This window comes from Orycteropus afer, unplaced genomic scaffold (assembly GCF_000298275.1).
Source record: "Orycteropus afer afer isolate SDZICR_OR568_19922 unplaced genomic scaffold, OryAfe1.0 scaffold00607, whole genome shotgun sequence".
In the NCBI taxonomy this organism is placed as follows: Eukaryota; Metazoa; Chordata; class Mammalia; order Tubulidentata; family Orycteropodidae; genus Orycteropus; species Orycteropus afer.
Window position 1 is genome coordinate 620,178 of NW_006922194.1, and position 26,392 is coordinate 646,569.

Below are 26,392 nucleotides of genomic sequence, written 5' to 3' on the forward strand. Positions count from 1 at the left end.
ATTTGATTCAAGGAATTTTTGAATTTCATTTTTTATTTCTCCCTTCCCCAGTCTTTCATGAGGAGAGTGTTGTTCACTTTCCATGTATTTGCTCTTTTTTCATTTATCTTCCTATTGTTTATTTTTTATTTGATTGCATTGTGATCTGAGAAGATGGTTTTCAGTATTTCAGTGTTCTAAAATTTATAAAGGCTTGTCTCCTTGTAGTTTTGATTTGCATTGCTGTGATGGCTGATGATGTTCAGCATCTTTTCATGTGTTCTGTTGGCCATTTGAATATCCTCTTTGATTGAGATGTCTGTTCATGTCCTTTACCCAGTTTTTGATTGGGTAATTTGTCTTTTTGTTGTTAAGTTGTAGAAGTTTTCTATATATTTTAGATGCTAGATTGGTTATACCATTCCATACTTAAGTTTTATGTTTAAATTTTTAAAAAAATGTTAATAAGCTGCATGGAAGTTTTCTCCACAGTTAGTTTGTATTCCTATGGATGAATATTTATTATTAAGAAGATGAGGTAGGGCTCACTAGCCCTAATGTCATTTTTTCGTAGCATAGATTTTAAGCACTGGGAAAATTTACTTAGCAGGTGAGAATGGAAAGACTTTTGTAATAGCATATCACAGTTCTTTGAACTTAAACAGTACTGTGTCATTTGCCAAAAATCACATAGTATTCTGTCACCAGAAGTTATTTTTAATGATCAGCTGACAACATGTTTAGCTCCTCCGTCAGTTTTGTTGAATGTAACGAATTGGGAACCACTGGACTTGTAGAATAAAATTTCTTACTAAATTATTAATTATTAGTTATTCACATTCTTACTTTTTAAATTTTTTATTATTTTTGCAGTGTTTCCTCCCTCCCCCACTTTCTTACTTCAAAACAATATTTGGAATTGTGCCTTTGGTTAGTGCCCCCAGGGATTATTTCACTCAGGATATTGTACCATGTTGAAGTAGGATAAGTATGAAAGGTGCTTTTGTTTGGTACAGTGGAAGTGGATTGGTACAAAGGGGTAAGAGAATCAACTTAGAAGCCTGGCAGATCCACTGTAGGAAATATAGTACACATGGATATTGATGATTTTGGAAAGTGATTTCCTTTCAGTTGTCAATGCCAGGGAAACCCTCAGTATGTCTGTACATATTCCAGGGTTACATGTACCGATTTTGAAGACTTCTGCCTTTTAATGCATTGTTCCTATAAGTTGCTTCTAGCCACATCTTTCTCTTTCTGTTCCATTCCCACCTGTTCTGCTGCTGTGGGGTACTTTCAACTGAAGAGGGTTCACTCAACTCTTCCTGCTCTTAATTATGAAATTATGAGATTGAACTTTCTTATTTTGACCTAAGATTTGCCTCCTGGCTATCCTGCCTTGAATTAACATAAACAAATCATGTCAATTGGTGCTTATAATGTACTTTCATGGTTTAAAACCCACAACTGTGAGTTATCAAAAATTACTGGCCAAACAGTGTTCGGTATAAGTAATTTAATGTGCTATTTTTAATTACTCTTAAATCAAAATTATGGTCAACCTAAATGATACTTAAGTTTTCATTTGTAATTGGCATCAAATAGAAAAGCTAATCAAGAAATCCTTATAGGCCTTCTTAGCTTGAGTTATCCCAAAATTTATTTAGAATCTAAATAATGGCGTTTTTCCATGTAATTGGTTATCACTTAAGTAATAACAGTAAATCCATTTCTGTTCACTCTAGATATATGGTGCAGTGGCCGGGAGTGCGGATACTGCGTCGCCAGGAACTTGATGCCTTCCTGGCTCAGGCGTTATCCCCCAAACTTTATGAGCCTGATCAGCTCCAGGAGCTTAAGGTAATTTTTAAGCCTAATTTTACTGTCTCGGGAAGTCTTGCTTTGGATTTCAGTGTAAAACAGCTAATCTTTACCAGGCAGTCAGTATTGCTCAGTGCTAGGGCATATTCCTTTCTAGTTATGGATTTGGCATCCCCCCAATTGGAAATTATTAATTTCACCTTTTCAGATAAATATTTACCCTTGTTTACCAGTGGATGTTTATTCTTGTTTTTCATGACAGGAAATAAATGTGCATTTTTTTTATTTTAGGAGGTGACTCCAAACCCTGGGAGGGCTTGATAATAAGAGTTTTCTGACATCTAACCAGGATTCTTTTTCTTATTTCATTCCATTGTTCCTAATTACAACTTTAGTTTTCTCTAAAAAATATTCTTTTCACTTTTAGTATTGTAATATCCCTTTAAAAAAAAAAAAAAAAAAACACTTGAAGAACAATGTTACGCCATCATCCCTATGCCCCTTGTGGTCAGCATTTAATATCATATTCCTTTTAATTTTCCCTTCTAATAATTCCTTTTGTTCTCTCATTATTTTGATAATTTTCTTCTTGTTGTTACGTAATTTTTTAGTATTAGTTGCTGTGTTCACATAGTTGTAATTGCTTTTTACTTTCTGTACTAAATATTAGAAAGTTTAAGACTTTTTCATAGTTAGCTAACTTAGTGGATCTGCCATTTCTTTTTAACTTGTTTGGAGGTTTTCCTTTTTGTATTTTCCCTTAGTTATTTACTTATTTTTTCAAAATTTGACTTGTTATCAAATAATCTATTTTGATAAAATTGCCTTCACTTTAGATCTTTATATTGTTCTTGACGAAGGCATTCTTTCTCCACAGAGGAGTTTTAGGTTTGCTTTACAGACTTTCGGTATTGTAAATTTAGTGCTCTCCTAAATTATTTTGGTAAATTTCATAATTTGTTGAATCTCCTCAGCTGTATGGAGCTTAAGTCATTTTTGGTCACCATTAGTCTTCCTGATAAATTTGAGACAAGCTAAATTTTAAAAAGAAAGGCAAAAAGTATATATAAAACTTAGGGTAAATGTGAATTCACCTTAAATTGTAGTTTTTACTCTGTGATCAAGCTTTTCTGTTTGTAAGATAGAAATTATTTATTTTTCTTTTATTTCATATGTTTGAATTTAAATTTGTGTTTGTTTTAAAATGTTTGGTCAGGTTTTTCGTACAACACAGAACGACAGAGACTAAGTACAGGTTCTCATTCCTTGTGTTCTTACCCAGATTGTTTCACCACCACCGTCTTCATTACCAGATTGTGCTTTCAAGGGTGTTGTAAATACTTTTATTATAGTGTGGTGCCATCCCTCTACCTCTACTTCCTGTTTCTCTTATATAGATTTTTACATCAGTATTGACATCCCAGTTCTGAGAATCAGACCACCAGGTATCAGGTATGCCCACTAAGCCTTATTCACCATCAAGTTACTTTGACTCAAAGTTCATCTTATATCCCATATTCCTTTCATTTTTGGATCAACACATAGGGTATAACTTTTGAAAGAGAATCACACTCTAAGCTTTCATTTTGGTTCTTTTGAGATCTTAGTACTTTCATGGTTTTCCCCTGATTCTTCATCTAATGCTAGACATTTCTAGAGACGTATTTAGAAAGATATATTTTATGTATAGTTTACTTCAATCATCATTTCTTTGGGCCTTGCTTATCTGGCAGTCTTTAATTAAGGACAACCTACACCTTTATGTGCTTCATGTTCATTTTTATAATTCTGAGAAAGCTGTAAGGAAAACTAATATTTGGGAGGGAGAAAGAGGTAGGTTTTTTTGTTTGTTGGGTTTTTTTAGGTTTTGTTGGTTGTTTTTTTTTAAAGATTGACGATCCCCTCAGCTATCAGATTGAGCATTGGTAGGAATAATCATTATTTAAATACTACTAAAATTTCTGTGCAGAGCTGAGGGTTGCAAAATTCCAATGATAGAAAAATGAATTTTGAAATTTCTTTTTTTGTTCAAACTTAAAAAAATACATATATATACATTTCACTGTTTATGATATAGTCAACTCTTGATTTTGTTGTTGTTGTTTAGGAGCCCATGTCCAGTTTGTGGATTGCCCAAACTCTGTTTTTCTTCTCCTATTTATTGTCTACTATGTCATTATAAGCATTGCCATCAAAGGAGAAGAGACAGAAAAGACTAATTCTGACAGTTTGGACACTTTTTAGCTTTTCTGATGGGAAAAGATGTTGAGACCACAAAAATGAATTTTTAAGAATTTAATTTCATCTGTACTTGCTCCATCAACAATTTCCATGAATAATTGAGAGTGTACTGTGTAGTTACTTGAATACCTCTGACAATGATTGATGGGCATCATTTTTTTCCTCTTATATTTTTTAAGAGCTTCTCCTAGGTTACCAGCATGAATATAACTATTACTGTAAAATTAGCATTGACCCTTTGTTTTGGGGGGAGGGGTTAAAGGATGAGGAGAAGAATCTTTGTACAGTTATAATACTTGTCCAGTTTCTTTCTCCTTTGCTCTTGACATCCCGTAATTGCCTTAAATTCTTTTAACAGTTTCACATGCCAAGTGCAGAATATAAAAGATGGAAAATGAAGAGCTTTAAAGACAGTATTAGGGGCGTGCAACATGTCTGTGATACCTGTAAGAATTATTTTGCATATAGGTAAATATGACAAATTAAAGTAAGAGTCTATTGCCCAGTAATTAGAAATTGAACAAAGTAACTGCACTGAAAATTTCTTTTTTTTGGCTAATTGGGTCAAAATTACATTTCATATTTGTATTTCCTATAAAGTCAGAATTTTTGTTTTTGTTTCTCTAGTTGAGGAACCTTGGATAATGTTGAATATTTTATCTTAATTGCTATTAAGAGAATGAGTTTAGAATTTGAGTATTATAGCTATTTCTACAATCAAGACTTCAGATTCTGAATCTACCAGTTACCAGTTTAGTGGCCTCGAGTGCTCAGTGATTTAGTGTCTTCATCTCTAAATTGAAGTATTAATAATAAATGTATCATAACACTACTGAGAGAAGTAAATGAGATAGTTCATGTAAAAACACTTAGTGTCTGGTACATGTTTGTTTAGTGCCTCAGAAATATTAGATATATTGTCTGTATAATTAACACTTTCAAAAAAAATTTAAAAATCTCATTGCCATGGGTCAAACTAACTCATAGTGAACCCCATTGAGGTTTCCAGGGCTGTAAATCTTTACTGGAGCAGACTGCCTCCTTGGAGCAGCTGGTGAGTTCGTACCACCAACCTTTTGGTTAACAGCAAAATGCCTTAACCACTACACCACCAGACAGAGCTCCTTAATTAACACTTAAGGAAAGAAATATTTAAAAAGTATAAGACACTGTAATGTAATCTTTTTTTTTTTTCAATTCTAGAGGGAGGCAAAGTCTACATGCCAATTGAGAATTATTCACATTGCTTAAAAATAGCTATTTGGCTATTTGGAAGCGTTTTCTCTGTTAAATGAGTAGTGGTTGTTAGTACTAAAATTGTTTTGAAACTGTAAAAATAATTTTTAATCCCATAAAAGCACAGTTCCTCAATCAATGTCACTTAAAGTGTGTATGTGAGTATACCTCTGTGTGTGTGTGTGTGTGTCTGTGTGTGTGAAGAATCTATACTTTTTCCATTCCTCCCATCAGCAAATTTGGATAGTGATAGTCTTAACTAGGGTGCTTCTTTGTTCTAAAGTATTTGCTTTTGTTTCTTAAACTTAGTGTATAGATAGCTCTTTGATCATAAAATGGCTTTGAGGTATCTTCATCAAATCAGTGAGTATGTATATAACAGACAATAACCAGTTAGATGCTGCTTCATATTTTAATAAAAGGAAGTTTTTAGCATTTTTGTTGAAATATTTGAACAGAAAACATCTTTACAGTAATATCAGTTTAGTCATTTCCTTTTATTAATGCTTGGTCCATATTCTCCATCATTCTCTGTGAGATGAGGTGTTGGGGGTAGAGTTGGAGGAGGAGACTGGAGATTGAGAGTCTTGGGGTCAGCCCCTGGTCCTACCGCTATCAGCCTCTGTACCTGTAATGAAGCAGTAGGTCTCTCAGCCTACCTACCGTGGTCCCAGCTTACAGTCATGTGAGACAGCGAGTCTCACCTACCTGGAAGGAACTACTGTTACCGCTCCTATTAAGAGAAAGCCCAGAGGCCCAAAGAAGAACACAGATACTGATGCTCCTGGCATGTTGGGGAGGATAGGTGGGGTTGGATCCTGTGGGGCAGCCTAGGTTTATTTCCTGACCTTCCCCTTGAACTCACATACTAGTCTTGCTGCTTGTAAGACAAAAGGGTAGAGAGCTATGGGAGAGAATAAGACACCCTCTCTCTGCCTTAAGATTTTATACTAAGAGAAGAAGAAAATTTATTTTTACGCCTCACAAACAGGGAAGAGCTACCTGGAATCTAAGTAAATCAAAGGGAATTACTGTTTTTAAATTTTGTTCCAGTCTGACCTCTTTCTCCACTTTCTGCTCATAAATTTAAAAAACCATCTAATTCCATCACCACAACTCCCACCTGCCCTTAACTGACAGGGTTTTTTTTTTTGTTTTTTTTTAAGTAACTTCTCAGCAGCTGTATGGGAAAAATAGCAGCCACTACTGTATAAAGGTTTGAGGGGTTATAAATAGACAGTGTTTATAAGTTTGTGAACAAGCTTCTCCAGATTTTGGAAGTACTTAACTGCATTAACTTTAAAAACAAAGTGTTAACTGGTAATAGGGAACGTTGACCCAGACAGCACAAAACAGCAGAGAGTCACAGATTGATTCCTGTTTGACATTACAATCTTTTTTCTTTTTAATGAAAAGCCAGTTTGCTTGCCACAACTAGGCATTGCTTAGATAAAACTTCATAAAGGTAGCATTCTTGAGATGCTTTCATCTTAGAAAATAAGTGTGCAAAGTGGGAAGACAGAAACCAGAATAGTTAAAACTTTGCCCCGGATAATCCACAAACTAGGTCCTTCATGTATAGATAATCAAGAGTTGACTGTATTTCTTTCTGTTAGCACTTATTATCTTGCTCATAATATGTTAGGAGAGGGGGTTAAATGAAAGGAAGACACTTAGCACTCATTACTGAGTCAAAAAGAACCGTGAAATAGAAATTTATGCTGGTTTACAATATAATGCATCATTCAAGGATAATATTTTTGTTATTGCGTTCTTTCATTTATAAGCTGTTCATTTCTCCTAAAACATTTTGGCAGTCTCATTAATAAGTTGCTATCTTAAACATTAACATGTAAAATAATACACAGTTTTATTTTAGAATGTAACTATACAAAATAATCTTTTAACATAACTACTTGAAAAATGAAAAATCTTAAAGAGTGCTCCTTTTTACAACCTTTGTGTTAATATTAAATTGCCAGTGTTTAGAATCTGAAGTGTAGAAATTTTAAGTGAATTGTGGGATTTTTAACTGCTACTTCTACTTAAAAATTTATTACTTTGTTGTGCATCAACTTTAAATACAGTATTACTTTAACTTTTGTAAAACTTTCCAAATTCCAAATAGAAATATGCCAGTAAGCATTCTCTTAAATATGAATTTATATGACATTACGTAGTACTTCTGTCCAAATAAGATAAATGCTAGATCAGTGTAAAGTAATGGTAGAACTACTACTTAGTGGTGCTGTTTTGTTGAGGAACAGTCTCTATTAAACTTGGAGAGTTGTAATGAAAATTTGGAAGAATTAAATACTGTAGTACTCTTATTCCATATAAATTACTTTTTTCAATTTAAAGATTGAGAACCTAGATCCCCGTGGAATTCAGTTGTCAGCTCTGTTTATGAGTGGAGTGGACATGGCCCTGTTTGCAAATGATGCCTGCGGGCAGCCAATCCCATGGGAACACTGCTGTCCTTGGATGTACTTCGATGGCAAGCTCTTCCAGTCCAAACTCCTCAAAGCCAGCCGGGAAAAGACCCCGCTCATTGACCTCTGTGATGGTCAGGTATGCTATGGAAGCACAGTACCTGTGTAAGCTTAGAGCTCAATTTGTCATTTGGAACTCATGGGACACAGAGGAGACAGATGGCCAACCTGTCCCTGTTCGCTTTTATGAAGAAATAAAGCTCATCAGCGTATTTATAATGAAACTTATGACGATGAGTCTGTTTTAGAATGGGCCCTGCCCAGTGTGTATCTAAATACCAGTTCAGTGGCCATGATGAGCCAGGCTCTGGATATGCTATTTAAAAAATTCTAGTTCAAAAATAAAGTACATTTGGTGATACTGATACTATCTGCACTGTATAAAGGGACTCACAGTTGCTCAAGTTTTTTAAACCTTAGACTCTTAACTATAAAACTTATGTTCTTCCCACTGTGCAGCCATGCCCTAAGTAAAGGTCCATCTAAGGACATATGTTCTAATTACTCAAAAGAATCAAATGTCAGTGTTCTCTGATTAAAGAATGGGTTCTGTTACATGTATTTATTAATAAAGGACACTCGGTTGAATGCATAAATTTCATTGACCACACTTAGGCAAGTTACAGTTTTTTTTTAAACATACTGTAACTAATATATGAAGGGCCAAAGTCATTTCACAGGCAGGCGACAGAGATGAGGTCAGGTAGGTTATCATGTAGTCTTAGTCATGAAAACCTCCAGGCTTTCCCTTGGCTTTCTCATTTGTAAAGTACAATAGTTACCTGACCTAAGCATTTAGAACTGATAGGAAAATAAAATTTTTAAATGTGAGATGTACATTGACAGTGAAGTATTAATGTAATGTAAGAAATGCTAACAGAAATGAAGGCTGCAAAGTTTTCTCTGTGTGGATTTAGTCATTTGAGTTTTAAGAACCAGATACATTTTCATGTAAAAAAATTTTAAATTGTTCTTAACCCAAGATATCCTGAGAAATTAGAAATTTTAAGTTCATATTTGCTTATAAAGTTAAAACCAAAACCAAAAACCAAACTCACTACCATCAAATCAATTCTGATTAATAGTGAACCCCATTGGGTTTAAATCTTTGCAGAAGCAAACTGCCTCATCTTTGTTCTGCGGAGCAGCTGATGGGTTGGAACCATTCACCTTTTTGGTTAGCAGCCAAGTGCCTTAACCATTACACCATGAGAGGTCCTTTATAAGGTTAAAAAGTATCTATTAATTTTCTTGGATTTTTGCTTTTGTGATTATCTTTGCATCCTATAAACAGGTATTACTGAACATGGTATAACTGTATTATTTATGGGTAAATAAGTCAATATGTTTCAGCGATTGATATATCTTACTTTTTTATTGTTCATTTCCATCGGATTAAAATATTCTGAGTCAAGTTTTTCACATACTGGTCCCTTGATTTGTAGGCTGAGCAAGCTGCCAAGGTTGAAAAGATGCGTCAGAGCATTTTAGAGGGGTTAAACTTCTCCCGGCAGAACCACCCACTTCCTTTTCCACCACCTCCTGCTCTGCCCTTCTACCCAGCTTCCATGTATCCTCGGCACTTTGGGCCAGTCCCACCATCTCAGGGCAGGGGCAGAGGTTTTACAGGTAAGTTGTATCAGTTATTGTAGTGATATATACATGTGGGGAAAAAAGTAGTTTGTAGTACTTTTTAATTGAGCCAATCTTGAGACCTTGAAATTGTCATTCTTGGTTATGAAGTTTACAACAACAAATTCCTCAAACTAGAAAGAAGCAGATGAGATCTCTGAAGAGAATGTGGGAAAGAGATGAGTCTACAAAAGCTGTTGCAGAGGCTGGATTTTAAAATTTGTCAGTATAGCTGAAAAAAATCTCTGCTTGCTTTTTTTCATTTAAGGTATTGTCTCATGTTTGAGGGAAAGTAAAGCCATCAAGGTCAAAGAAACCCTTTTCTATTGGCTATCTTCCAGGGCCAGTCATTGAATACACCATGTTAGTACCCTATTCATAAGAAAAACCTCTCCCTGGATGGGGGAAGTGGCACTCTGGAATTGTTCCTATCCAAACTATTATTGTAGGACTGTTTAACATGGTTATGAGAAGGGCCAGTAAATCCCCTCTTCTTGGCATTGTTGTAGTATGAAAATAAAAACTGATTTGAAAAGAGGTCACTCTGACGTAAAGCTCAGCAGTGACTGTCCCCTCAGGAAAAATTAACCCCCTGTACCCAGTCCCCTCATGGCCTCTCCCCTGTCTCTCTCTACCCTGGATCTAACAGGAGTCTGTGGCTTTGGAGGCCCTTACGGGGAAACTGTAGCAACAGGCGCTTACCGTGCCTTCCGGGTGGCAGCAGCAGGACATTCCGGAGCCTTCTCGGGCAATGACAGCAGCAGGACTAGCAAGTTACAGGGCGGTAATTATACCCAAACCTTCTCCTAGAGCTTTTGCCTGGCAACAGCTTCTTTCACTGCATAATCTGGCTCCTAACTCTCATTTCGTTTCTTCCTTTAATTGTCCTTAAAAGCCACATTCTCCAGTATATTATTCTTTCTTCTAGGTCCCTGCTCTGACATTCATTGACTGCTCCTTATTCTCTTAGTCTCTGTCTGTTCTCAGGTCTCTGCAGCAGCTTTGCTGTGGCCAGTCTCTGCCTTTCAGTGTAGGTCAATGTGTGTCCACATAGAAAAGAGCCTTTCTGTGGACTTAGGTGACACAGCCATTGGCTCACGTTAATAGAATGAGTTGCTGAATAATACTCAGTGACATTTCTTTCCTATTTTCTCAAATAGCCACCTTTTGGTAAAGATTATTATGATTGCATAGAAGATTTTAATGCTGTAGTAGAATTGCTGGCATAAAAAGGTCTATTTTAGTCACAGTTTGTTTCATGGAAGAATTTCTAAGGAAAGAACTAATATTAGATATATAAATTAGTGACTCGATTTTAAATTCGTATTGCTGCTCTTCTCATTTGCAATAGGTTTGCAAAGGAAAACAAAAATCTGGCATTTAACTTTTGAAATAATGTCTTATGAATTTGCTGTCAGTTGAAGCCTATAATGTATGGCTTTATCATAATCCAATATTTTGGAACTGCAGATCTAAAACTGATGAGGAAGTCCATAGTACAAGGGTTATTCAAATGAATTTTTTAATAACTTTTAGGGTTGGCAGGCTCTGCTCTGTTGACCAGGAGTGTTTTTCCGATTCAGTTATTTGGAGTACTTACTAAGGCTAGCAAGAGATGTCTTTTGTAGAAATAAGATTCTTAAATATTTAATGATAAGTGCGGTCATCTTTCTATCTATAGGGTGCAAAAGTCATTTATTGTTTCCCTTTTGCAATTGCATGCCCATTTCTTGCCTACTATTTGTCCTCCTGTCCAGCCTACTACAGGAGTGTTTTTCTGACCTCTGACTATGCATTGAGCAACTCGCAGTCATGTGTACTATGTCTTTCTTAATTTGCTTCGATTCCTTTTAATGCCTTTCCTTGAAACAAGAGATACCTTGTAGTTGGGATAAAAGATCAAAGGAGAGGGGGGCATTTTAGTATGGACAGTTTAGGAAAAGAAATAATTTCTTAAAACTGAAATGACAAGAGGAAATTACTTCCTAACTTTCCTAAAATTGTTTCTGAAACTCAGATCTATGCTGTTTAGTAGCCACATACTATGTGGCTAGGCCAAGTAGCGATATGTTGTAAGTATAAAATATACATCAGATTTTAAAGACTTAGTAGAGAAAAAAAAATGAAAACTATCTAAATAATTTTTACACATAAGAAGTTTTGAAATAATATTTTGGCAGATAAAGTACATTACTAAAATTTATTTCCTATTTTTCTTTTTACATTTTTAACATGGCTGTTAGAAAATCTAAGGGATGCTGTGTATTTCTATAGAACAGTGCTGGTGCAGGTGTAGCAGTGTCAGTTACTGTCATGATCAACTTTTAGAGAATGAGAGTTTATTAATAATCAACTCCACATGCCAGAAAATAAGATGTTTGGGGCTTTGCTTTATTTTTATTAGAAGTAATACTGTCAGTTAATTATTTGAGTTTTTTGCAGGGAAGGCAAGTAAGAAAACAGTAGAATATGCAGTAATTAATAGAAGTTAGTGAATGCACTAAATGTTCAGAGCCCTGCTTGAAGAAATTTTCCAAAACAAAAAGAAATGACAGACTACCTGACTAGGTTAGTAAACTTGAAAGTATTTTACATAAAGCGGAAAAAAGTCTTGAGTTTGCAGATTTACATCTTGGTAACATAGAGGTGTAATATGCACCAGTGGCAACACTTAATTGTTTCTGTTACTATCTAAATAGCCTTGAATAGTTTTTGCAGTTGTGACCTAATTCAGTTGTCCTGGGTTCTTTGAATAGCTGACAAATTTGTTTTATTTAAAGGGACAGCTTGAAATCAAACATTATGCACAGAGACATTCCACATAATAAAAACAAAGTCCTCAAAAAAGCATAAAGGGATTTTCTTTAAACCGTAAACCAAAATTGAAAGAAGTTTCTTGCATGTTTCTCTTTGTTATTCTTAATTCTATGGTTGTAAAGATTTTTTTTTTATTTGTTTGTTTAAATGCAGGAGTCCAACCTATACCTTCTCAGGGAGGAAAATTAGAAATAGCTGGCACTGTTGTTGGCCACTGGGCTGGGAGCAGACGTGGCCGGGGAAGCCGAGGGCCTTTCCCCCTACAGGTAGTTTCTGTTGGAGGACCAGCAAGAGGGTAAGTTCTGGCCATGCAAATGTTTTTTTTTTTTTTTTTTTCCTTTAAAAAAACCTCTTACTTGCTTTTTTCCATGTATGAATTTATTAATAATATTTGAATATCATTAAATACATTCTTCTTTAACATCATTCTTAACAGTTGCATAGGATTACATTATATAGCAGTGGCATTATTTAATTAACTAGGGGTCTTTTTTTTTTCACGTTTGGGAAAGTAGCATTTTTAAATTAAATGATTTTCAAGTTGAATGCATTTGATTTGAACAAAGCAAAACAAAAAAACATTGAGTCTTTGTAATAAGGTGCTTCTAATATACCATTTTTATATTACTTTAAATGTTGTATGTAAAAGATTTATGTATACTTACATTTGTCCATTTTTATTCATTTAGACGTCCTAGAGGAGTTATTTCTACCCCTGTGATTAGAACGTTTGGAAGAGGTGGAAGGTACTATGGGAGAGGTTACAAAAACCAGGGAACAATTCAGGTAATGTTATAACATACTGTTTGTACTGGTTCATTCTTAGGTGACCTCACTTTCCTGAGCTAGCACTCCTAGAATTTACATTCAGACAAAGTAGTTATTGGTGTACTTCTATAGCCATCAAGCATCTAATATTGTAACTCGCTCATACATGCTCAACATATGTAAATTTCTTCAAACCAAAACCATGCCCTTGTCATTTTTACTTAAGAGTGTATGGAGACAGAAGAACTAGATGCTAAGTACCCAGCTGTCACTACCAACCTTTCTAATCAGGGCCACAATAGGTGGACCCTGAAAGAATGCAAGAAAAATATGGAACAGACCCTCAAATTTCATTTAAAAAAAACACCAGTTTATTAGACTGGTTGAAACTGAAGGACTCCCCAAGACTGTTGCCCTGACATACTTCATCAAACCTTGAACTGAAACTGACTCCTGAGATCACTTGGTAGCTAAATAGCAAATTGGCTCAAAAAATGGTATCACTCATGAGTACTGTTTCTTTAAAAATATATATGAGACAAGATGGTCAGCAATTACTTTAAACCAAAGACAAGAATGTAAGGGAAACTGGATTAATGGAAACAGAGCAGTAAGAATGGAAATAATGAGAATGTTCACACTTTGTGAAGTATGGAACTAGACTAGTGGTTCTCTGAACAAATCAACCTGTGAGGAAACAAAGGCACATACCTATCTTAACTAAAGAGCATGCGTTTTCTTCTGCTTTGGATATACTTTGGGTGTATAATGTATTCATTATAGGACTTGAATCCTGAAGAATTTCTACTTGAGAAAAATCTTTATTTATTGTCTCACTTTTTGAATGATGGTATTTAATCAAAGTATATATTTTGTCCCATACTATACATATAAAGTAGGAGCTCTGGTAGCGTAGTGCCTAAGGCACTTGACTGTTAACCAGAAGGCTGGAGGTTCAAACCCACCAGCCACTCCTCGGAAGGAAGATTGGGCAATCTACTTCCATAGTGACACTGCCTCGGAAACCCAAGGAGAGATCGCTATGAGTTGGGTCCCGACTTAACAGCATATAACAACAACAGCATACATACATATAAAGGGAGCTCTGGTGGCATAGTACCTAAGGCATTTGACTGCTAACCAGAAGGCTGGCAGTTCAAACCCACCAACCACTCCTCATAAGGAAGGTTGGGCACCACACACTGGCATCAAGACATACTTATTATCACAGGAGTGGTCACTGTTTCTATTACTCTTCTGTGGCCAGAGATTGGGAAATATATATATACACACACACACGTACAAATAAGAGTTCTGTTTCTTCATACATACCTCACACAAGATAACATACTTTTGTTTTTTAACATAAAATACTTCAAGTCCATATTGATATTTCAAATTCAAGTTGAGGACTATAAAGCTTTTATTTGCCTCTTCTGTAGTGATACTGCCTCGGAAACCCAAGGAGGGCTCACTATGAGTCAGATCCAACTTGACGACAGTGAGTTTGGTTTGTTATACATATAAAATATTAAGAGTATGTTCTTAGGGCTCATATATTCATAACCATCATTTGGAAATTTAATTGGCAAAGAGAAAACAAAATTTCTATATTTACCAAGTGAACTTAACATCTTGGTAATCTTTTATTTTAATGAAATATGTTAAACACATCAAATACCATGACTAAGTACTTTCCTTGAAAGCAAGATCTAAGTTTTATTCTCTTTCTAGCACAATGTTTAGCAAGTAGTTGGTATTTAGTAAGTCTTTGCTTTCCTCTGAGCTACACTTTGACCTTGCTCAGCCCTTCACACAGAGACTCCATTTTAAGTTGAAAACAGTTTCACATTAAGTTTATGAGAAAGAAGAGAACACTGATCTTACTCTTCCTCCAACCGAAAGCCCGCTAGAGACCTCATTGTCATCCTTAAATATACTTAGGGGGCCTTTCCTGAGCTGGTTGTAGGGATTATGTCCACATTCCTTTAAAAAATTTATTTAATATAAAACACAGATGTAAAAACCTACAGAAAACAAATGTGTATAAGCTATATGGCAAAAAACTCATCCTCCAAATGATGGAAAAGAATGTTGCCACCCTCACCAAACATTCTTCCACATGCTGTATCCCAGTGTCAACCTCTTCCATCTTCCCAAAAGTAACCACTCTTGAAATCTTATACTGATCTCTTAGTCATCTCTTCTTTGTGTTTCTTTATAGTTCTGTCACTCAATTGTGAATCTCCACATACTGTAGTTGAGTTTTGTTCATTTTCTTCTGATATCTCTTTGAAGTCTCTTTTAATCTGTGAGTTTCCCTCCATCCTTTTCTTTTCCTTTCAGTTTATCTGTTGAAGGACCTGGGTGGTTCCATCTACAAACTTTTCTATTCTGGATTTTGCCAGTTGCACACTCATGGTTTAGCTCAGCATGTTCCTCTGATTTTCTTGCAAATTGGAGGCAGGATCTATATACTATGTTGGACACTGATTCGGTGAGACTGTAGTTAGTGGTGTACTAGTCTTCCATCAGGAGGCACACAATGTCTCATTTTTTCTTTTTATGATGTTAGTGTCTATTATTGCCTCAATGATACATCCATTAATTCATTGGAGATTGCAAACTGAAGAAATTCTAATTCCATAACTTACTAGACTGTTTTTATAAAGAGATGCTTCCCATTGCCTACTATAAGGTTACCAAGTGGTACTGTTCCTATAGAAAAGGCAAGATAAATGCATAATTCTTAAAGCTCATATTAGCCCAATTTGGTCAAATGAGATCCTCTTCAAGTTGCCTTCTGAGATCCCAGTAGTCTTTGATAGTAAAGGCCATTTTCCATAAAACCCCAGGTTTCTTTTAGTAGGAAATGGGATTTCAAGACCCCAAGACATACTTATTATCACAGGAGTGGTCAATGTTTCTATTACTCTTCTGTGGCCAGAGGTTGGGAGATGTATGTATATATATACACACACATGTACAAATAGAGTTCTGTTTCTTCCTACATAAATATTCACACACAACATAACATACTTTTGTTTTTTAATGTAAAATATCTCAAGTTCATATTGATGCTTCAAATTCAAGTTGAGGACTATAAAGCTTTTATTTCTCTCTTCTGTATTATATCTGTATGTCCTTTCTTTCATACCAAATCACCATTTCTGGACTTTTTCTGTGGACAGAGCTAAGAAGGCAAGACATGCATGTGTGCATGTGCATATATATACATATACGGTGCTTTTTTTTTTTTTTTTTTTTAAGTATCTCATGAGTTCATATACTTCCGGTTTAAATTTAGTAGTGTAGGATTTTTATTTAATCTGTATTATTTGTTCTTTCTTCCATTCTGAAGGACTCAGGGAATGATTATAAATTAAAATATCCTGTAACTAATAATTTTCTTTACTTACAGTACATACACAACAAGGTCAAAATAAGTATTAGTACTACCATCCCCAGTATAATTATTGTAAACGGTTATGAGAAAACTTTTGAATATACTGTCACTGTTCTCTTCTACAAGCCTTTGCATTTTTAAAAAATGTCCTTTCTCATTTTCCACTGATTCCATATTTGGAAATTTGCCTATTTGCTGAAAACACCTGGCTTTCATGGTAATTTGCAGACATGTGCATACAGAGAAAAGTGAACAATTCCCAGCTCAGGTCCAGCAAGACTGGTTTGGTATTCACAGGGACTTTATAGACCATAACTACCATGACTAACAAGAATTATTATGTTCATTATCTGAGCATATATCCATGGCATGCTATACTTTCCCTTTTAATGTCATTGAGTCTTAGTTCTAAAAATAACTGTTAATTCCCATCATTCCCATGGCACACTGAACCTATGTCTTTCTCAGGAAGGACTTACGGAAAACCATTTGTTTCCTTTAATAATTGTAAGCATTGGCTCACATTTAGTTATTTCTAGTGTCTTAAGTAATGTTTCATTCTTCTTATTGCATAAAGCATTTCTGTAAAGATGGATGATAATCTAATTTTCTTTTCCTTTGGAGTCATTTGCCTGAATATTTTAAAGTTTTTCCTTAAAAGTTTAGTAATTTTACTAGATTTTGGTTTGGCCTTGGATATTCTGGGTTGATACACTCAAGTACACAATGTGCTCTTTACAGATGTACTTTCAAATCTTACTTTATTTCAAAAACTTGTCTTCGGTTAATAGTTTTTAGTATTTGTTCTTTTGCTTGCTTTGTATTCGTTTTCTGGTACTCATGTTATTCCCATGTTGGTTCTATTTTGCCTGTCAATATTTTCCACACTCTTTTGATTCCTTTTTTATCTCTTTATTTCTACTTTTGAGATATAACTCACATACTGTAAAATTCACCGATTAAGAGGTTGTACCATTCATTGGCTTTTTATATATTTATAAGGCTATGCAACCATTACCACTAATTACAGAATTAATCATCAGCCCCAGAGGAAATCCTATACCCATTTAGTAGTCACCCCTGGTTTCTAGCAACCACTAATCTACTTTTTGTCTCTCTGGATTTACCTATTCTGTACATTTCATATAAATGGAATAATGCAAAACGTGGTCTGTTGTCACTGGCTTCTTTAACTTGGTGTAACCTTTTCAGGGTTTATCCATGTTGTAGAATGTATCAGCACTTCATTCTTTCCACTGTTTGTATGTTCCATATTTTATTGATTCATTCATCAATTTATGGACGTCTGAATAGTTTTTACCTTTTGACTGTTACAGTGCTTCTGTGAACATTGATTTGCAAGTTTTTGTGTGGACATATCCTTTCGTTTTTCTTGAGTACTTATCTAAGATTGGTATTGCTGGGAACTGCCAGACTGTTTTCTTCAGCAGCTGACCATTTTATAATCTTACCAGCAGTGTGTGAGAGTGCCAGTTTCTCCACATCCTCTCTAACATTTGTTTATTACAGCTGTTACTGTGGATGTGAAGTGATACCTCACTGTGGTTTTAATTTGCATTTCCCTGTCTTCATTTCTTTCTGGTTTTTAAAATTTTTCTTCATTTTCACCCTCTTTAGGATTTAAGGTATTGTATTCATTCTTGTGTTTCTTCTAGTTTAGTCTCCATTTCTGGAATGGTTCTTTTCTTTTTTATTTTGAATTCTTCCCTAAGTTCTTCTACCTCTTTTCTTTGTTTTTCTTAATTCGATTCATGTTGTTCTTTTATTCATATCATTTTGTATTCTTTGTATTAATATTCTAAATAGACATTTGAGTTGTTCTGATTTGGGACTGTCTTGAATAAAGAGTGAGTATTCTTTTCCATGTCATTTGTAGACATAAACACTTGTTTCTGTTAGGTCTACACTCAGACGTGGAATAGTTGGGTCATAGACAGTGTGCATGTTTAGCTTTAGAAGGCATTGTCAAACCTTTTCCAAAATGATTGTGCCAGTTTACATTTTCATGAACAATATAAGAGAGTCCTTTTTCACTTGCATATATTGTAATTATACAGTCTTCTGATCTGTGGGTTGCTATTTCACTCTTAATTTTAATGAAGCTCGACTTATCAATCTTTTCTTTTATAGTTAATGCTTTTTATATCCTGTTCAAGAAATATTTTCTATCTTCAGGTCACAAAGATAGGCACTTAATGTTTTCTTCTAGAAATGTGATGGGTTGATCCACCACAATTTAATTTTGAGATAGAGACAAGATTCTTTTATTATATGGATATCCAGTTGACTTAGCTAAGTTTATTGCAAAGATCATCCTTTCCTCATTGAAATGCAGTGACATTAGATGATCATATATCTTTGGTATGTTTTCTGCACGCTGGTAGCGTAGTACCTAAGGCACTTGACAGCTAACCAGAAGGCTGGTGGTTCAAACCCACCAGCCACTCCTCGGAAGGAAGATGGGGCAATCTACTTCTGTAGTAATACTGCCTTGGAAACCCAAGGAGGGGTCGCTATGAGTCGGGTCCGACATATAACAACAACAACAACAACAACATTCAATTCCACTGGCCCAGTTAACCTTTCTTGTGCCAGTACTACACTGTCTTAATTACTGACACTTTATAGTAAGTTTTGTCATCTGGTGTGTGTAAGCCCTTCAGCTTTGTCTTCAGTATTGCTTTTGCTGTACCATATCCTTTGCATTTACTTCCATACACAAAAGTCACCTTGTCAGCCTTTCCTCTATATTTTTTCTTGGTTATCCCCTCATTCTGTCACTTCACAGTTTTTCTCACTTTGACCGTTTTCTGCCCATTGCTGTGGCTCCCACTCTATTCCAGTCATCAACAGCTCATGCCTTTAGTGGCTCTCTGTTTCCTTTTTTTTCCTCTCTCCTGGCTCTACACTGTTTAATTCATTTTGTATGTCACTATTAGACTATTGACTTGTGTCATTGTCTCCCAGTCAAGAACCACAGCATTGAAAACCTAAACGCCTGACCTATATGGGATGTTTATAGGTAGGATCACTTGGCTCTCTTTCTTTAAAGAAAGAAAAAAAAAAAACCTCTTGCTAGGTGATTTTAATGCAGCCAGTTTGATGTTTGAGGATTGCTGCTCTATATTTTTTGAAGTAAGGAGATTTAACATTTGCATGTCACCAGGTATGTAACAGTTTTCAGTGTCAAACTTTATATCCATTATCTTTTTGTTTATAATAAAATCCTTTGCAGCCTGACTTATTACTGTTTTCAGAAATGGATGAACTGAGGCCAAGGAAGTAGTAGTAGCAGTGCTAGAATTCTCTTTGCTCTGCATGTATCTGTAGTGCCAAAGCTCTGGCCTCTTTCTTGCCCCTTACATATTTTGTACACTTGGGTGCCTTGTGGGCAACTTACTAATAGTACACCAAAACCACACATTGCCTGGTGTATGTAACATGCAACAGAAATCTTTGATTAACTCAGTGACTCAAATACAATTAAAGTAGTATTAATAGAGTAGAAGAAGCAATAGTTCATACTGTGCTTGTGGGTGCAAACAATGGTTGTGGCAGGAACTGCCTCACTGTGGCTAAGGCTGAAGGAGGGAACAGATTTTAGAGAGAGAGTTAATGTCTGTTTTCAAACAAATAAATCTGACGTTCTTTCTCATTCTTGCATCCCTCTATGGATGATTTGGTCAACAACCACATCTCCTTCTATGTCTTGTCCAGGAAGTGACTGTAAGGGAGGTTCCCCGCTCAGTCACCTTCTTACTACTCTTTAGTAAATGGGCCCGATTTTTTTTTCTTGCAACAAGCATCCATGCAATGGATACTATTATAGGTATTTATTTAGTTCTGTAAGTGTACTTCCCTGTGCTTGATTTCCCTGAGAGTGAGGGCTTTGAGGTTTAAACTAATACCATTGAAATTATTTTTCTACCCTGCTCTATTTTAATATTAATTATTTTCCCAAGGTTCCATAGTATAAATTATGCAGAAGTGTACATTAGTACTTCTGAACTCTAAAGTTGGAAATAGAATGAGAAGACATTGAGGGGAAATTGAGATCAGAGTTAAAATGTTTGATAGCTCCTGATACATAAGAAGTCATCCCTAAGGTGGAGTTAGCAAGATATAATTCCTCAGGGTCGAGCATGGAATGACCTTATTTTCACCAAAACAGATACCCTGCTTTTCAGAATAAGGACTAGAAGATGGTTTAAGCTGCCACCATAATTGCATTGAAAAGAGGATGGGACAAGGAGGTAGAAGTCTATAACCAACTTTACTTTCTGGGCTTCAATTTTCTCATCTAAAAAATGACAATTTGAAGGCAAAAATCATTAAGGTTTGTCTTCAGCAATGAGTCAGTCTGTGGTAGTGATTCTCAACCAAGGAGATTATGCCTGCCAGGGGACATTTGGTAATATCTGGAGACATTGTTGGTTGTAACATCTTAGGCCTTGGGAGAGATGAGGAATGCTACTGGCATCTAGTGGATACAGGCTAGGGAAGCTGCTGAACATCCTCCAAAGCACAGAACAGTCCCCACAACAAAGAATTATTAGGTCCAAAATATCAATAGTGCCAAGGTAAAAAAACTTTGGTCTGTTATAAAAGCAAACAAGATCTCAAACACTGTCCTTGTTGCTCACAGAGAAGGCCCTGTGAGGAAATACGCTGAGTTGGCCTCAAAATTCACTTTTTCCAGAGAATTATTTTTAAATCTGTTAAAAGGGATGATAAAGGCACCCATTCAGAAGGGAGATTTCACAAATATGAATGGTAATTATTAGTGCAGACTTGTTGATTGTTGAGATTACTCAAAAATTACTTTATTTGCTTTAATTCCTGTGTTGAGTGCTTCACACAAGCAGATGTTGGTCACTGTGTTCCCTTTTTGGGGAAGGGGGCAAGCTAAAATTTCAGAGTAGACTTACTGAGGGGCAGTTGTTATTTTAAATAGTTTGGTACAGTATAAAAAGATTAGATAGAGCTCAGTAAATTTGAGCCTCCTAGAACTTCATTTGCATTTTCAGGACATTAACTACAAAGCTGAGGAAAGGGATAATAGGAGGGTACTAACTGAAACAGTAGACACTTCTACCAATTGAAGATCAATCAGGGGCAAAGACAACATGAATTATAGTATGAATCAGAAACACAACTCTGTGCCTATATAAACACTTATATTTGCTCCAGAATATGTAGATGATATCATTAGGCCAAACTGGTGTTCTCTTTCCTAGTGATCAACAAAAGTTGCATTATCCTTTGTTTCCCTTTATCATAAACAGGGTAAACCTCCTTATGCTGCTTCAGCAGAAGAAGTGGCCAAAGAATTTAAGTCAAAATCAGGGGAGTCGAAGTCCTCTGCTGTGTCTTCAGATGGGTCCCTGGCTGAAAACGGAGTGATGGCTGAGGAGAAGCCGGCGTCCCAAATGAACGGGAGCACAGGAGGTGTCAGGGCTTGCACCCAGTCTGAAAGTGCCTTGAATAATGACTCTAAAATGTGCAATATAAATCCTCACTTAAATGCACTAAATACAGACAGTGTTTGCCATAAAGATGATACTCTTGAGGCAGCTGTCTTAAATAAAGAAGAGTAAACTTATTTTTTATAGAGGGTGAAGGATGTTGGAAGGGTAAGGATTTAGAAATATCTGGAAAGAAAGCCTACAGTTATGTACATTTTTTCCTTTCCGTAAGAGAAAAATGAGGACTTTGGAAATTCGGATCCCTCTTTGATATCAGAGATTTAAACAACACATTTTTTAGTTTTAACCAGTTGTAGTCAAAATGCTACAATAAAACAAAAAAGAAAGAAAGAAAATGAAGAGCATTTGACTCCCGCACTTAAAATGAAGTACACATAAAGTTTAAACTGGTTATGACAAAAGCCTATAGTGGTGTTTCTTGAACTATAAAGAAAAAAATTTTGGCAGTCTTTAAGTATATATAGCTTAAACTATAATTTTTAGCATTTGGCACCATATGTATGCCATTATATTTGATTTTTGCGTTACTGTTTCACAATAAAGCTTTGTTTAAGGCTTTGATTTTATGATTATGGAAAAAATAAGGCACAACCACAGTTTTTCTTTCTTTCTTAAATTTCATCACTGTTGATGTGGTTCTTTTGTGTTTAAAAAAAAAAAGTGCAACTATCAAAACTAAAAAATTATAGAGTAATATTGCCGTTCTGCTGATTTTAAATATACAGTACATCATACATACTTTACAAGCAAGATAAATGGAGATAAAGTTGAAATCATAGAAGATGCAAATGACCTTTCAAAATCAACACAATGTGTTCTGAAACTTTTTGTGACTAATACCATGCATCTGTGATCAATGAACTATGTGGTTTTGAATCGGACGTAGACCATTAGTACTACTACTTGAGCTAAACTTCTGCATGGTTCATAATTTTTAAAGTGTGTAGTTAATATTATGCATGTTCTTGTCCTTTCTTCCATTCTTACAAATATGTGCCCATTTGCAAAACAAAAAGCTAATAATCAGTAATAGTCCTATAAAAGATGTTAACTATGTTTAGTCATTGACTGATCTTGCTCTAACCTTAAAATTTTGTGATTATTGCCCTCTGTTGCATTTATTCTAAAACCCCCCCAAAAAATTATCTAGCTGTTTTGAATATCAACATTACCCTGGTGTATTCACTGCTGTATGCATTATTGTTCTTTGTTGCTGTTTTATGCCTTCATATTAGCAAAATATGAAATTCTGTGAAGAAAAAAAACCTTTGATCTTTTAAAAAAAAAAAAAAAAAACCTACTCCCCCCTACTGTAGCAAGAAACAAATTGCTTGTTCTTGAGAACTTTCCCATCAAGAATTTAGTAGAAGCAGGTATACTTATATCATTTTGATGTTTTTGTTAATGTTTCCAAACAATGTACTTTGAAATCAGAATCACTTCTTATTCGTTTTCATATAATTCTCCTGATGCTCTTCATCACACATTAGTGATCAGAAATGAGGTGTAATTCCCCAATCCCTGCCCGCAAGAGCTAAATAGGAACTTACTGTAAGTTGAAGGGAGTTTTGCCCTAACTCATGGATTGTGCAAGAATGAACTGCTGTTGGGTTTGATTGATCGTAGATGGATTGTGGTGTGGTGTATTTGAAGGCTATTGAATGCAACTTACAATGCTTAATAAAAATCTTTATTCTTTTAGTATAAGGTATAGTGTGGCTTTTAATTATAAAAATGTGCATTTTACTGCAGTTTAATACAAATTGAAACAGCTACTTAATAGCTTGGTCCGATAACGAGAATTTAGAAGTATTTTGCCCTTTTAAAGTATTTGTCAGGTTTCTAGAGCTAAAGAAAAATTACTACATTCTTAACATGAAAATGATTCTAACACTTATGTTTGAGTTTCATATTTAATTTTAATGCAACCAAAGGGATAGAAGGACATTCTCTTAGAATTAGAAAAAGAAATTTTACAAAAAACTCTGAAGGAGAAATAAATTTCATCCTGATAAAACCATGTTTTAAAAATCAGTATTTCATGTGTAACCTTTTTTTCATGTCATTAATTTTGACTTAAAGCTCTTCCCTGCAACTGATGTGAAATACGGCTTTATTTGTGTTGCCTAATTCTAGAAACCCCATAAATAGTACCACTGGATTCTGTTACCTTGATTTGTAGGCTCCCTTGTCAGTGGCAAATGCAGGGTGTGCACATGACTATGAACGAGGCCTTGCAGACATGGCCCACCCCAGGGGAATAGTGCTGAGCTCATCTATTCCAGAACCTACTGCCAGCTAGTCAATTCCGACTCACAGCAACTCCCATTGGGTTTCCAAGACTCTAAATCTTTACAGTAGTAGATTGCCTCATCTTCCTCCCACAGAGCAGCTGGTGGGTTTGAACCTCTGAGCTTCCTATTACCAGCCAAATGCCTTACCCACTATACCACCAGAGTTCCTTTATCTGTTCTAAAAGTCATCTAAAATTGAGAAGATTGGAACCACCATGCCTTCACTGCTTCCTTGTCTAGAGCTAGACATGGAACTATAAAGGAGTGGGCTTTGACTGGAGAAGGAAGGTTAGGGCAACTCCAAGAGTGAAGTGAAAGATGAAAGGATATTTGTTGCCTCAACAATAATTAGGAAAGAGTCTCAGGAATAGCCAGTGATATGCCAACGGAGGCTTGCCACCACTGGTTGCATTTACCTGACAGCCTGCATGGGCCATCAAGGGCAGCTCACAGACTCCTTGCACAGAATAAGTAGCACTAGGGGTATATGATGCAGGTGCCTGTTGTCTTAGTGTTTATTTGGGAGTGTGTTGTCATGCTAGGGAGCCCAACTGATTTTAAAACTAGTCGTCACCCATCACATCTGTCCACAGACCACCTGTCTGCTCTGTATTGTGTTAAGTGCTGTATGTGCTTTCTCCTTTACTACTCATCGCAGCCATGGTCGTCTTTTCCCCTTCTCATGTGTTCCTTGCCAGCGTGGAGCTGGCAGAGATGCTCTTGCCTAGCTGATCATGAAACCAGTGTTCGGAACCACAAAGAAATCCCCTTAGAATTCTCATAAACCACCAGGTTGTGCTCTGGGGACAGGCAAAGAGACCTGGATGAGACAGCTGGCCCTGCCCAGCTTTGGGCCACTAAGATAGGTAGGGGAGCAGGCTTGCTCTGAACACAGAAAAAATGGAGGCACAACGAACACTGTGGGCAGTAGGACATGTCTTCGGCTGGGCTGGAGACCTGCTTAGGGTGCCATACTAAAACCCCACAGGCTGCTCTGGAGTGGACTGAATACTCTTCAAGGCAGGGTATTTCATCTAGACCATGAAAAACAAAATCCTGAAGGCCTAACTCCACTTCTTAGGAGTCCCATTCTAGAGTGACCAAAATGTCTCTGTCACTCGTACTCAGTGTTGGGTAAGGTAAATACTGCCACATTTGGCCCCTTGTCTCCCATTTCTAGGCTTAATAAAGACTTTGGACTTTGCCCTCCCTTCTGTTAATATATACCTTTAAAGGTAGGATGTAGTAGCATTGATTGAGATTACCTCTCTCAATTACCTTTCAGGCTTCATATTTTTTTCATTATTGCCAGTGTCATTCTCAAAAGGCATACAGACAAAAATTACCCTTTATTGAGGGCTAATGTGCCATGCAATGGATAAGTGTGTCACCAAATCCCATTTCTGAATCCTTTTACCCCACCCAGAAATGAGCCCATTACATGTGAGCATACTTTGAGCCTCTGGGCTTGTGGACTGGTTAAGCTTCTTGGGTGGGGTCTGAAGGGTGAATCACACCTAGCACTGACTGAGCCATTTCCTTTTATCTTTGGTGAAACTCCCTAGACCTGTGTGGAGATAGCAGCTCACTGTACAGGATGTGCTGTAGAATTTTAGAGGAGGAAAACAACCATTCCTTCTTTTTTTTTTTTAGTGTGGTTACTTCCATTCAGGTACTTCCAAAATGGTAGAGTTTTGCAATTTCTTGAAATAACCTCTGATATAGATGTGCCAGAGGTATTTTTTCACTGGTTTCAGAAGAAAGCAAAGTGTGATACAGTTCACATCTTTTAAATGTATATTTGCCCAGTGCACTTGTTAAGGTGAACTGAAGGAATCCTGTTTTCAAAAGAAAATGTACATTTTGACAAAATTACACATACATTCTCTGATTGTGTTAACAAAGTATTGTTGCTGCCATTCTGTTACATGAAGTTATAAGATTGCCACCTTTTTGCATTTTCACTAGATTTACAAGACATGAATGTTACTCAGCACTTTGTGTCATTTGAAATGCTATGTGCCATTAAGTTCCTTTTAGCTAAATGTTTATTTAAACTATGCACTGCTGAATTTTGCATGGTATAATCTTGTTTTATTGTAGTTTTTCAACATACACTTGATTTACACGGTTGGGAGAGACACACATGCATTCTCTGATGGAGTGTGGTTACTGCCATTCAGGTACTTCCATACAATA

The 26,392-nt window shown here is 35.9% G+C and overlaps 1 protein-coding gene across 1 annotated transcript in view; it reads left to right on the forward strand.

The window, feature by feature from the left end:
• Positions 1–22,010, forward strand: part of FAM120A (family with sequence similarity 120A) — a 201,842-nt gene extending 179,832 nt beyond the window's left edge. The window contains exons 13-19 of the mRNA XM_007956323.1: positions 1,725–1,839; positions 7,639–7,848; positions 9,215–9,398; positions 10,051–10,185; positions 12,372–12,513; positions 12,908–13,004; positions 21,699–22,010. Coding sequence (XP_007954514.1) covers positions 1,725–1,839; positions 7,639–7,848; positions 9,215–9,398; positions 10,051–10,185; positions 12,372–12,513; positions 12,908–13,004; positions 21,699–22,010 — 1,195 coding nt within the window. The remainder of the gene's footprint in view (positions 1–1,724; positions 1,840–7,638; positions 7,849–9,214; positions 9,399–10,050; positions 10,186–12,371; positions 12,514–12,907; positions 13,005–21,698) is intronic.
• The last annotated feature ends 4,382 nt before the right edge of the window (positions 22,011–26,392 follow it).